The sequence below is a fragment of the Nerophis ophidion genome, linkage group LG07 (genome assembly GCF_033978795.1).
Source record: "Nerophis ophidion isolate RoL-2023_Sa linkage group LG07, RoL_Noph_v1.0, whole genome shotgun sequence".
NCBI lineage: Eukaryota > Metazoa > Chordata > Actinopteri > Syngnathiformes > Syngnathidae > Nerophis > Nerophis ophidion.
The window spans coordinates 61,701,240-61,716,142 of record NC_084617.1 but is presented as its reverse complement, the minus strand read 5'-3'; the positions used below and the strand labels follow the sequence as shown (position 1 = coordinate 61,716,142).

General features: G+C 38.4%; 1 protein-coding gene across 2 annotated transcripts in view; it reads right to left on the bottom strand.

Annotated features, from left to right (window-relative positions):
- The window catches only part of mfsd3 (major facilitator superfamily domain containing 3), a 64,521-nt gene that overhangs the window by 6,606 nt on the left and 43,012 nt on the right, over positions 1-14,903 (bottom strand). For both annotated transcript variants that reach the window (XM_061906787.1, XM_061906786.1), the window contains exons 3-5: positions 10,154-10,301; positions 4,100-4,200; positions 1,110-1,219 (exon numbers count right to left, since the gene is read on the bottom strand). In XM_061906787.1, coding sequence (XP_061762771.1) covers positions 1,110-1,219; positions 4,100-4,200; positions 10,154-10,301 — 359 coding nt within the window. The remainder of the gene's footprint in view (positions 1-1,109; positions 1,220-4,099; positions 4,201-10,153; positions 10,302-14,903) is intronic.

Genomic DNA, 14,903 nt, shown 5'->3' with positions numbered 1-14,903 from the left:
ACGGGGGTTTCGGTTCGGTACGAGGGTGTATCGAACGAGTTTGTCACCTAAAGTCTTAACAAGCTGCTCTGCTTTCTGCCTCTGTCTGAGCGGTGAGCACCCAGCATTGTCCCGCCCACACAACCATCTGATTGGTTACATACAAAGCCAATCAGCAGTGCGTATTCAGAGCGATGTAACACCCAATCAGCAGTGCGTATACAGAACGCATGTTGTCAATGTTTCAGCGTCGAGCAGATATGTGTTTAGCAGGTGAGCAGCGGTCATCGTACTCTCCCCAAATTATTAAAAACACTTCCCAGTCGCAACTATTACAAACATCCTTATGAGCATGTTGACCTTCTAGAAACTTAAACTGCAGCTCAGCTCGCTCACAGTTCTGGCTTGAGGTAAAGGCTAATTAGCTTTTAGCGTTACGTTAGCTCATTTTGCTGTGTGCGTGTGTGCGTGTGTGCTTGAATGTGCGTGCGTGTGTGCGTGTGTGTTAGGGGCAGCAAAGCCCTGTCTGTCTGTTATTTCACCTGAACTAACATGAAGTCCATGGTGTCCAGGGATGAATAGTCTCTCCTATTGCTATTGTTCTATTTTTTCAGCTATAGTTACATTAACCATTAGTAATGTAGCAGCCTAGTTTTGGATGGCAGGGTCCCTGCTATCACATGTTGACAAAAATATAACATTTACATAATAAAAGTCAACTACAGGCTTGCCAAATGCTGTAATAAATTAAGCATGATGAGTTGACTTGAAACTGTTTAATGTTGCACTTTTTATATGTAGAAGAAAGGTTTTGTCATTTTATTTAGCAACAACTTGAGGCAGTTTAATGTGGATTAACGTGGGTAGAATTATTATAGTGTTCCCAATGTTAAAAGGATACATTCATTGTTTACAAATTTGGTAAATAAATAACCAAAATATGTATATGTTGTTTTCTTACTGTACCGAAAATGAACCGAACCGTGACCTCTAAACCGAGGTAAGTACCGAACCGAAATGTTTGTGTACCGTTTCACCCCTACCACAAACTAAAAGCACAAGAACAAAAACAAGGGAGGAACAAAAGATTCCCATTGTTGCATAATCACAGAATCCCACATAAGTCTTACCTGTATGCTCTCCTCAGCCCTTTGAGTGCAATGCATCATGGTCGTAAAGGTGAGCGTGGTGATCAGACCGCCCAGGAAGTGCTGAGCGCTCATACTCAAGATGGCCATACCTGAAGGAGCGAACACGCACACCATGATGCACAGCAAGTACAGAAAGATCATCTTTATCCCGCTAGTGTTTGTCTCATTGTACACAAAGTCTGCTTGCTGAAAACTCTCTTCGCACTGACACCCCCCAATCATCCCCAAAACACATGTAGTGTATTCTCTGAGGGGAAGCGACAGACTCGCGATGGTGGGAGACACAGAGGAACCACAGAGCTGATCTGTCACTGCTCCTGCAAACGCTGAATTATTCACTCGAGCTGCCAGAGTTTGGGCACAATAAGACACTTCAATCACACAAGACACACACACACACACACACACACACACACACACCCCGATCAGAATGGAGCAATGGAAGTAGAAGTTTATCATGTAATATTGAAAATTCTGAAACTGAATGTTTTTCCTTTTTCTTTTCTTTCTGCTTCCGTTTTCCGATATTTTTGTTCTGGCTTTAAAGTGGAGAGGGGGAGAGGCCTTCACTTTCAGACTGTGAGGCCTGAAATGGGGAACAGACAACTGGCAGAGATGAATGCCGCTCATATGATTCCCGAATGCTTTGATACGGGCTGTGCAACACAATCATGTGTGTCATTCAGGCAATAACGACTGAATGGCTCTCTGGAGAAGGTACACCAACATCTTTTGAATAATTATTACTTTTTTTTTGCTTTTAACTTTCTGTCATTTGACTTTTGACTGTTTGCACTCTAAACTTGTAAATCTAAATGTATTTTAAATAATTTTGGGGGGGAATTTAGTCTATCGTTTACAATCTTAGTAAAAGACAAGAAGAAAAAATATATATTTTTTTGCATTCAAATATGTAAAAATCGGCTCTTTCCTGATGACTAGCAATGCAGCTAATGGGAACAATCCATTCTACCTCTAAAATATTCCTAAATATACATCCAAATTCCGCCACCAATACTTGATTCACCCAAGCTGTAGTGACATTGTTATTGTAAGATCGAACACTGGGGAAATCTTTTTTCGAGCATAGTAAGACTTAGTCTTGGGACAGCAAGAGATAAACTTGCTTTTGCGTCAGCAGATGAATCACTTTTGTAACGATTGCACCAAATGTCCGGGCCAGAAATCTGTGTTCTGAGAATTTAGGCTTATTAGTGATTCCCAGAGCCCAAAAAAGTCTGCGGGCTATAGAGCGTTTTCTATTAAGGGACGGTGTGGCGTAGTTGGGAGAGTGGCTATGCCAGCAATCTGAGGGTTCCTGGTTTAATCCCCACCTTCTACCTTCCTAGTCACGTCCGTTGTGTCCTTGAGCAAGACACTTCACCCTTGCTCCTGAGTCCTGGTTAGTGCCTTGCATGGCTGCTCCCGCCATCAGTGTATGAATGTGTGTGTGAATGGGTGAATGTGGAAATAGTGTCAAAGCACTTTGAGTTCCTTAAAGGGGAACATTATCACAATTTCTGAAGGGTTAAAACCAATAAAAATCAGTTCCCAGTGACTTATTTTATTTTTTGAAGTTTTTCTCAAAATTTTACCCCTCGCGCGATATCCCGAAAAACGGCTTCAAAGTGCCTGATTTTTACGATCAGTATATCCACCCGTCCATTATCCTGTGACATCACAGCGTGAAACAACCAGAAACAAACATGGCGGATAGCACAGAAAGGTATAGCGATATTAGCTCGGATTCAGACTCGGATTTCAGCGGCGTAAGCAATTCAACAGGTTACGCATGTATTGAAACGGATGGTTGGAGTATGGAGGCAGGTAGCGAAAACGAAATTGAAGAAGAAACTGAAGTTATTGAGCCATATTGCTTTGAACCGTATACAAGCGAAACCGACACGACAGCCAGCGACATGGGAGGAAGCGAGGACAAATTCGGCGATCGCCTTCTAACCAACGATTAGTATGTGTTTGTTTGGAATTAAATGTGGGTGGAGGGAAAGGCTGGATGCAAATATAGCTACAAATGAGGCCTAATGATGCAATATGTACATACAGCTAGCCTAAATAGCATGTTAGCATTGATTAGCTTGCAGTCTTACCGTGACCAAATATGTCCATATAAGTCCTCCACACTCCATATAAGTCAATAACATCAACAAAACTTTGTGCATTCATGCACAACGTTTATAAGTTTGGTGGACAAAATGAGACAGAAAAAGAAGTGGCATAAATCACGTCTTAGCCAAGACATCCATGGGGTTTACCTCACTCGTCTGCGGGAACAGACTGCCGTCGTCCCTGAATAGCTCACACACTCGGGCAGATTAAGTGGTGGTCTATTTTCCAACATTGCATATTTCTTAGACTTTATCGTTCGAAATGCATCTGCTTTCAGTGTCACAGGATATCCACACATTCTTGTCATCTCTGTCGTAGCATAGCTGTCGTCGGTAAAGTGTGCGGAACAAACAAAGGACTTTCGCATCTTTTGACCACTGGTGCAACTTGAATCCGTCTCTGTTCGTGTTGTTACACCCTCCGACAACACCCGGACGAGGCATGATGTATCCAAGGTACGGGAAAACAGTCGAAAAAACGGAAAATAACAGAACTAATTTGACTTGGTTCGTGTAATAAGATTGAGAAAAAAGCGGATCGCTTCATGTTGTGACGTCACGGGTGAAAGGTCATCGCTCCGACAGTTGAAAGGCGTTTAAATCGCCAAATCCACCCTTTTAGAGTTCGGAAATCGGTTAAAAAAAATATATGGTCTTTTCTCTGCAACACCAAGGTATATATTGACGCTTACATAGGTCTGGTGATAATGTTCCCCTTTAAAAAAGGTAGGAAAGCACTATACAAGTATAACCCATTTACCATTGGATATATTCAGACTATGCAGGGTGTGCACGCTGTTGAAATACGTCATAAAAATAAATTAATTTCAGTGAATGGCTCACCTTTCATGAGTGGCGACGGTTCCAGCACAGTGAGTAAAGAGCTTTGGAAGACCATACTGACAGTCCGCAAGACAAAAACCCGCCGCATCAGAGCACCAATGCTGAGAAAACACAAACAGTCACATGAAAATCAAAAGCTGAGTTTTCTGAACTCTGCATTGAGATTTGAATCAGTTGTCACATTTAACATGGGATTAATCACAAATATTATTGCATTAATCACACACATCCTTTACCTTAACCGTGAACGGTTAGCTCACAGGCTCGCTGTATGGTCAATGATCAGGTCAATGCATACGCAGGTGCAAAGATAAGTGAGGAGACTCCCAACAGGTAGAACATTTCGCTTCAAAATACACCCCAAACGTTTGAGAGAAACAAGGTAGTTTGATGCTGGATGGTATAGCCACGGCAATGTTGTCAAGACAGATGAATTAAGATATGTAACAAACCGGATTAATCGTGATTAAGTCAAACTCAAAAGTGTGATTAATCGGATCACTAAAAACTTCGGAATCTTAATTGTTTTACCACACTCGTATATTTGCGGGGCTGCAACGGTTAATCGATGAAATCTATTACAGAAAAGCATTGATTTATATAAATTTGCTTCGCTTATTTGTTTATGAGTGTGACTACTAAAAATTTATGAAATCCAGACCGCTTGGAGTGCCTGGAACTTTAAATATGCGGACATGGTTTCCGCACAGCCGGCGCATACGTTAGCGATGATGTGCGTATGTTATCTGTGTGATGGAGTACCACTGAGATTTTTTTACTTTCATTATTTATTTAAACTATTTCCTCTAAAATATGCATATTATAAAGTGTATAAAGTGTGTTTTGTCCAATAAATCGAACAAACTAATCAACAGAATAATTGATTATTAAAACAATCGATAGCTACGGCCCGACATTTGACATGTTTGTCTTCATGTGGCTCTCAAATATACACGTGGTCTTTGAAGTAACACATCCACACAAGCACACACAAAAAACACGCACACACGGGTGCTTAAGTAAACAAGTCCCCAGACACTAATTGATTCGCTGTTAGTGCAAGAAAATCATCCCCCTGTGGTTTTGGTTCATGACGTAATCAATAAGCTAACGAGAATCCCAGCATGAGAGGGATAATTAATCACTGTTAATATACACACACATACCTAGGCACGCACATGAACCCACACTGTTTCTTGACATCAAGGATTAGTGATGCCAATCACTCAAGAGTATACCTGCCACTCAAAAAAGTGTGTGTGCTTATGTGTTGTGTAAAAAAGAAACAAGGATTGTATAAATGTCAAAATGCAAAAAAAGAATATTTTCCAGAGGTCTGATTTTTTTATGTGACTAAGCTAAAAATAGGACTCAAAATGACCCTTTTAACCTTGTTTAATTATTGAATCTCTTTAGGATTAAGTTAACAATCTCACAGGTTTACTGTCTTACAAAACGCTGTCCATTTGGATACGAGTTGTGCTTTGTAAGCAATTTTTGTGTAGAATATTAATGACCAGCAGAATAGTACCGAATGTTTACAGTTGTACTTTATTTTAACATTGGCGAAAGACATATCCTCTTGTTCCCTCGCTCTCTTCTTCATCTTGTCTTTTCTTTTAAAAACTTGCAAAGGGATCAAATCTATTTTTTGAGAGAGACACCTGGCCAATAGGGCAGCAGCACAAATGTTAAAATTTACATCACAGACACATGTATCATACAAAATATAATAGTCAGATTACAAAAACAACTATTTAAAAGATTCAACTCAGTGAGCAAGTAAATTTATCAAGACAATGTTTTTGTTTTGTTTTTTACATAAATTTGCAGAGAGTGGTTAGTGTGGCTATTTCAAGTGTTTCTAAAACTCATCTGTAAGGTATGATATTTCGCTCAGGAGGTTTCCAAACATTCCATAAAACTAAATAAACCAAGACCCCAATTTACACTCTACAGTAGTGGTCACTAACCTTTTTGTAACTGCGGACCGGTCAACGCTTGAAAATTCGTACCACGGACCGGGGGGGTATGGTATTTTTATTTTGGTCATAAAAAAAATACTATCACGTGTGCTTATCCCTACAGACTGTATTGATCTATATTGATATATAATGTAGGAACAAGAAATATTAATTACAGAAAGAAACAACCTCTTTGTGCAAATGAGTGTGAATGAGTTTAAATGGGGGAGGGAGGTTTTTTAGGTTGGTGGACTAATTGTAAGTGTATATTGTATTTTTTATGTTGATTCAATAAAACAAATAAAATAAAACGTTTTTTATTTATTTCCTGTGCGGCCCGGTGCAAATCGATCCACGGGCCGGTACTGGGCCTCGGCCAGGTGGTTGGGCACCACTGCTCTACAGCATATGTATCAAACTCAAGGCCCTTGGGCCAAATGTGGCCCATCATGTCATTTCATGTGGCCCGCGAGGAAATGTATTTATTAGTGTTTTTGTGGAAACATTTAGTTTAGACAGTGTCACTTTTGCTGACAGCATGTTACATGCAGTAACTTTTTTTTTTTTACCCCTGCTTCATCATTCAATCAGCACTCAAATCATTAAGTGAGTCTTCTAACGTTATAAGAGACATACTTGAAGAATAATAGCTTTTTCCAAATGTTTGTGACGTTTTAACATCGAAGGTGAAATTATAGCTGTGCCATTTAGTAAATAGCATCTGACTGCTAAGTGAATAACTATAATGGATGATTTGAGACAACATAATTGACACTTGTATGCATGGATGTTTGTATTGATGTTTACTTTCTCTGCATGCTCCATTGGATGACAGAGTGGTGATAAAACCGTCTTCATTGAAGAGTTTAGTGTTTGAAGTAAAATGCTACAACAACAAAAAACAGCAAAAAAAAATAGTATTCAACAATATGTTAAGGAGTAGTTATTTAAAAGGGCACTGTACTTTTTTTAAGGAATTTTGCTTATCATTGACTATCCTTATGTAAGACAAGCACACATGCTTTTCTTTTTTTATGCACTCTAACTAGTAAATAAATGCAAGCAAATGTATACTTACAATGGAACCCAGGAGGTGCTCTACTCTGTGCTTAAAGGGGAACGTTATCACAATTTCAAAAGGGTTAAAAACAATAAAAATCAGTTCGCAGTGGCTTGTTGTATTTTTTAAAGGTTTTTTCAAAATTTTACCAGTCTCGGAATAACCCTAAATAAAGCTTTAAAGTGCCTTATTTTCGCTCTCTGCGAAGACACTGGCCATTTCCCTGTGACGTCATACAGTGCTGCCAATGTAAACAAACAATGGGAATACCACAGCAAGATATAGTGACATTAGCTCGGATTCAAATTTGGATTTCAGCGACTTAAGCGATTCAACAGATTACGCATGTATTGAAACAGATGGTTGGAGTATGAAAGTATTGAAGAAGAAACTGAAGCTATTGAGCGAATAGCTATTGACGCTTTTCATAGCCATAGCATGGCCGAATAGGTGCGTTAGCATCGCCGGTAAAATGTGCGGACCAAACGATGAGGACTTTCGCATCTTTTAACACTGGAGCAACTTAAATTTGTCGATTGGTAAGTGTTTTTTTCGCATTAAATGTGGGTGGAAGGAAACGTAATATAGTTGCAAATGCATCTACAGGTTATCCATACATCTCTGTACCACGCTGCTTTATCACCGCCGGTAAATAGCATGTTAGCATCGATTAGCGTAGCATGTTAGCATCAATTAGCTGGCAGTCAACGTCAACAAAACTCACCTTTGTGATTTCGTTGACTATCGTTGCAAATGCATTTGCAGGTTATCCATACATCTATGTGCAATGTCTGCCTTAGCATCACCGGTAAAATGTGGAGACACTCCAGCACATTCAATGGGGGTCTGGCGGCAGACACTTTCGCATCTTCGGGCCAGTGGTGCAACTTGAATCCCTCCCTGTTAGTGTTGTTACACCCTCCGAAAACACACCGTCGACACATGATGTCTCCAAGGTTCCAAAAAATAGTCAAAAAAACGGATAATAACAGAGCTGAGACCCGGTGTTTGTAATGTGTTGAAAATGAAAACGGCGGGTGTGTTACCTCGGCGACGTCACATTCTGACGTCATCGCCTCCAGCGCGATAAACAGAAAGGCGTTTAATTCGCCAAAATTCACCCATTTAGAGTTCGGAAATCGGTTAAAAAAATAGATGGTCTTTTTTCTGCACCATCAAGGTATATATTGACGCTTACATAGGTCTAGTGATAATGTTCCCCTTTAAAAAAAACATCCAAACACTTCCATCAACATGTTATATACACGCTGTAAGTATATATGTAATGTAAAAACTGGCCCGTTCACATTAACATGTAATATTCACGTCTGTTGTTCATTTTTAACATATGCAGCACATTTATTTCACATATGCATCACATCGTTCGCTTTTTACTCACTGCAGATTTCATGAGAGCCAACAAACATAATTAGACATCACTTACGGTGTAATTTCTACTCTAATTTCGATGCTGACTGTCAGGATGTTTATATATTCTCGTTTGGATGAAGAATGACTCATATCCCTCGCAAAGAAAATAGGAGGGTGGAGCTAAGCAGTTTTGGGGTCTTCTTTTTGCATTTCTGGGTCTAAGTTGGCTGTCAAAGTGTACCAACTTCTCAGTTTATGTCCACATCGTTTTAACATCCAGGTGAGATGCATTACTTTTAATCTAGAATAAACTTTCACAAGCTCCGAGGCGAGAAAGCAGCACACAAGCTGATGATGTCAATACAGCAGCGTAAAGATGCGACTATTAAAATAGGTCCTTAACATGAGCGCTTTTAAAAACAATATCGCTAACATTTGGTTAATATTCAGGTCACAAAATGTGAATGGAGTAATGTTGCTTCTTTTTCGATGGCTTTTTTTTTTAATGGTCGACATAAAAGCAATGAAAGCAATGACATCATAGCTCCCATTGGCTCCATTGTAAGTGGACCTTTATGTACGAGTAAAAAAAATAATTACCTGATCTTGTCTCTCATAAGGATTGGGAATTGTAGGCAAAATTCCCAAAAAAAGTGCAGTCCCTCTTTAACATTAAGTTACATTTACTGTCTTCGAGTTACTACAGGTCCTTTGCGGACACCTATTATGCTGATATGGCGAAAATTAGTTTTTACACACCTGCCAAAATACTGAAATCACAAATAATTCAGTAACAAAATCTGCCTTTTACCAGCACAAAGCCGTAGCTTGATCTGACAGTTGGTGTTCTCAATCAAATTGCAATTAATATAGGAGTATACATAAATAAAATACCATGAACCTGTCAACACTGTACTCATATTTAAGAATTTAAAATCAGCAAAGTCTAATTTACACAGCTTCTCTGATATACTAATCAAAAAGTTTTACATATTTGTATCTGTGAATTCAACAGTTGTGTGTGTGTGTGCACCCTGAGGAGGCTGTGTGTGTTTGTGCATCCAAGCTAATGTGTACGTCTGTAATAGATTTGCTGCTCATGCTGTTCTCACACCACACAACAGACACAGGGGGGGTCCCCGAGCTCTCCAACAAGGCTCTGTTTACTTAAATTACTGAACACAGTGAGCCAGACACACACACACGCACTCGAAAGTGGAATAAAATAATCCAATAAAAAAACAGGAAGCATGCATTAGAAAGTTATTCCTATAAAAAAGCAGGGAAACCAATAATTTCAAGTGACACCAACAGCTGATGATGAAAACGGATAATAGGGTGAGATAGAAATGTGAGGCAGAGCATGCATCATGGTTCAAGTAGTGTACAGTGTTTTATAATCAATGTCATCAGTTCATGTAAATATTACAGCTCAAACTTTATAAATGTGTTATACTGGAAATAAAATGTCATGTTTGTACTCATGTCAGCTTATTTGGCCATTTCCTAAAACAAATTGAAAACCATAGTCATAAGTCCATCCAATATAAGTGGCCTATTGAAGCCTACAGAAAAGTTGACCTTGGCACAGTGAATTTCAGAATATGGTCTAATAGCTGACATTAAAAGGGATGATATGGATTTGTTGACCACGGCTACCTGAACTGAGCTAGCAGCAAGCCTCCCAGTGATGACCCACAGATGGAGAAACCCATGGCGATGACGCCGTTCCAGAAGCCAAGCTCCCTGGCGGTCATGTGGTGATCCAAAAGAAACAAGGGAAACATAGTGACTGCACCTTGCTCACCTGTGCACAGTACAAATGGAGAAGGCGTGGACACACAACAGACAAAGTCAGTTTACTAACAAAGAGAATAAGAGAGACAAAACAGAATTGACAACATTTATACATTTACAAAATGTATAATTTACTGGCTTTTCTTAGAAATGTACGGTTAAATAATCCTAAATATGCCTTTTTCCTCAAAATAAATCGAGAGATCTTAAACAAAAAAGTTTAACCCTGTGGGAAAATGTATTTTGCATTAATTTTATAAATTTGTAATCAGTGTTTTTGTAACCCAAACCCATAAAGCACAAGTTTTCAACAAACCTAACAAAAATATGCTTCATTTGAATCCTGTAATTAACATTTTTAATCCACCCATCCATCTTCTACCACTTGTCCCTCCACGGGATCTCACAGGCCTTTTCTGAGATGATATAATATTCACAAGTTCTTCCCCAAAATTCCAACGAAAGGAGCAGGCTGAACGTTGCAATGAATGGCTGTGATTTTTCCCTCTGTAATTATAAACGGACGTTTGTTGAGGAAAAGGTGATTACTGGTAATGAACAAATACAGACAAAAATAATGAGAAAAGCATTTTATCAAATGGCACACAAAAATATGCCAAATAGGCTTTATTCAGCCAGAACAAAGTAGTACTACTCGTTTTACTGACAATACTAAAAAAATAAATAAAACCTTTTACAGGTGAAAATCATTTATGCTGAAGTCAATTAAATAATACAAATACTATAGATTACTATAGAAATGTACTGTAAAGCACACTCCATCTGCTCTATGTTTATTTATGTGAAAAATTCCCACACATGCGTACATTGTTTGTAAAACAAACAACACTAAAGATTGTCTTACTGTCTGCTTTGTCGTCCACAAGTTGCAGACATTTGTATTCGATCTAAAAAAATGTGTTTATGTTCCAGCACATTGAACATTGTTTACACACACTTTTAGTGAGAACATTGGGTAACTGTCAAGAGCGATTTATAGTGTTACATTTTTGTTGGTAAATGAGTGAATAGCATATGCTGTCTGGCTAGCTGTGTACAAAAAAAAACATGAAATGTAGGTTAATACTTTACAGATACTGTAACATAAATGCACCTGTTTTCAGTCAGTACAGATTGGTGTTTTATCACGTTGTGCTGTGCATTACAAACTCACAACGCTTTTCGTGTTGACATAAAGGAAAGCTTAACGCTTTCCGTAGTTAGCTTTTGCAGCTAATACTGTACGTCGTATCACCCAAAATGTAGGGGTGTAACAGTACGTGTATTCGTATCGAACCGTTTCGGTACGGGGGTTTCGGTTCTGCACACGGGCGTACCGAACAAGTTCGAAAGCAGAAGTCTTCACAAGCTGCTCTGCTTTCTGCCTCTGTCTCTGCCTCATTGTCCTGCCCACACAACCATCTGATTGGTTACACACAAAGCCAATCAGAAATGTGCGTATTCAGAGCGATGTAACAGCCAATCAGCTGTGCATATTCAGACTTCAGAACGATGTAGTCAATGCTTTAGCGTCGAGTAGATATTTGTCTAGCAGGGGAGGAGCGGACTCTACCCAAATTATACTAAAGACTTACCAGTCAACACTATAACAAACATCACTATGAGCCCGTTGACCTTCTAGAAACTTAAACTGCAGCTCAACTCGCTCACAGTATAGACTTGAGATGAAGGCTAATTAGCTTTTAGCGTAACGTTATCTCATTTTTTGTGTGAGGGTGTGAGTGTGTGTGTGTGTGTGCGTGCATGTTTTAGGGGCAGCAAAGCCCTGTCCGTCTGTTATTTCATTGAACTCCATTGTGTTTCGGGATGAACAGTCTCTCCTATTGCAATTGTACTATTTTTCAGCAATAGTTACATGAATCATTAGTAATGTAGCAGCCTAGTTTTGGATAGCAGGATCCCTGCTATCACATCTTGATAAAAATACAACATTTACATAATAAAAGTCAACTACAGGCTTCCCAAATGCTGTAATAAATTAAGCATGATGAGTTGACATTAAACAGTTTCAATGGAAACTGTTTAATGTTAAACTTTTTATATGTAGAAGAAAGTTTTTTTCATTTTATTTAATCAAAGCAACAACTTGAGGCAGTTTAATGTGGATTAACGTGGGCAGAATTATTATAGTGTTCCCAATGTTAAAAGGATAAAGCCATTGTTTACAAATTTTGTAAATAAATAACCAAAAAATGTATATTTTATTGATTTCTTACTGTACCGAAAATGAACCGAACCGTACCTCTAAACCGAGGTACGTACCGAACTGAAATTTTTGTGTACCGTTACACCCCTACCAAAATGTATGTAAAGTATTCAAACAACCGAAGAATAAATAGTTATTACATTTTAACAGAAGTGTAGATATAAAATGTTAAAACAGAAAGTAAGCATATAATAACAGTAAATGACAAGTAGATTTATAACCAATTTCCTACCACTTGTCCCTCATAATTTTGACAAAATACTAGAATGTGAAATGACACAGAATGTTACTGCATACGTCAGCAGCCATATTGGGAGCCTTGGTTTACTTACTTACGACTAAAAGAAAAGTTATCTAGTATGTCCACTATGTTATTTAATGCCAAAATTGGCCTTAAATTTAAATAAGAAATCTATGTTTAATGTATCAAAGATTTTCTGTTGCAATAAAGTCAACAGAAAAGGATGACATTATTTTGTGGTCCCCTTTATTTTGAAAAGTATTTAGATACTGGTACCAGTACCAAAAATATTGTTACTGGGATAACCCTAGTCAGAGACTTGCATGCTAGTCAGAGACTTGCATTGATTGATTGATTGAAACTTTATCAGTAGATTGCAGAGTACAGTACATATTCCACTGTGCACTGTGTTTGAGTGCTGCTGGGACAAATTTGATTGGTGAAAATGTTGATGACTGCAGGCCAAAATATGCGGGGAAAGGACAAAGTTGCAAAGCTGTTCATAATTTGCGCGGATTGGTTAAATTTGCGTGAATTGGCACTATCGCAACATTGCAAAATACTGGAGGGACTGTCTTATGTATACATGTGTATCATAGAGTAGGTGAGACGTGTCTTACATGGTTAAACCAGGAAAAAGGCGGGTAATAAGGATTGTGGCTCGCTCGAACGCAAATGTCCATAAGCCAGAGTTTTTCAACTAGGGTGCCGTAAGATATTGTCTGATGTGCCGTGGGAAATTATGCTAGTTCTCCTAATTGGTCAAAAAAATATTTTTTGCAAATCGATAATTACAATCTGCAAATAATGTGTCATCGCTTAGTGTCTGTGCTGTGTAAAACTCGGCAGAGTAACCACGTAATACTCCATGTCAGTAGGTGGCAGCAGGTAGTTAATTGCTTTGTAAAAGTCGGAATGTGTCGGGTTAGACGATGATGGATTGTTGTGATCCAAATATGCAGACCACAGCAGGAGGCAGGGTGCAGGTAAAAAGGTATGTAATGCTTAAACCAAAAATGAATAAAAGGGAAAGCGAATGGAAAAGGCAATAGCTATGCAAGACAAAAGTAAAACTGAACTGGCTGCGAAGTAAACAGACAGAATGCTGGACGACAGCAAAAACTTACAGCGTCAACAAAATAAGTCTATACATGACATGACAATCAACAATGTCCACACAAAGAAAGATAGCAACAACGTAAATAGCCTTGCTTGCAAACACATAGCAGGTGCTGAAAGGAAGACATGAAACTGCTGCAGGAAAACACCAACAAAACAGGAAGGGCCACCAAAATAACAGCTCAAGACAAGAACTAAAGCACTACACAGGAAAACCCCAACAAACTCAATTTGTTTACATATTCTGTTGGTAGCTGGTGTGCCTCCGGATTTTTTTAATTAAAAAAATGTGCCTTGCCTCAAAAAAGGTTGAAAAACACTGCTCTAGGCAGCCACTTATCTGCTGCAAACAGAAAGGTAAGGCAAAATTTGGAACTATTGCTAAAAATAAAAGATAGCATCCCAATAGGACGTTTCATGTATTATCAACTTATAACACACCTTCTTTTTAATAAAAGAAGAGAAATATAATCTTAGAGAAAAATGTAATTTAAAACATTTGTATGCACATACAACACTTAAGACCTTCAGTATGTCTGTATATGGAATTAAATTATAGCATGGATAAGCAAAGCAATCAAACAATGTACTAATATGATCCACTTCAAGAAACTCTTCAAACTTAAAAAGTTTACAAAGTACAAAGAAAAAGAACCATGATAAAAATCCATCCATCCATTTTCTACCGCTTGTCCCTTTTTGGGATAGCGGGGGGTGCTGGAGTCTGTCTTCTGAATTTATTTAATCCATTCATCCGTTCATTTTTTTCAAAATAATCTTACTCTTCTCACCATATGAAATGTAACTTACTTCACTGAGTATTTATTTATTTGTTTATCTTTAATGTGATTACTTTTGGAGTATATTGTGAATGAACTGAGAACAGGAAGTAAACAAAAGTTTTAGCAACTGTTATGTAAAAGAAAAGGGGTAGGATTAAATAAGCTCTGCTTCTTCCTACTCCTTTTCGAACATGTTGAAAAGAGAAATGGAAATTGTGATGTATCATGTTGTATGCTTGCATG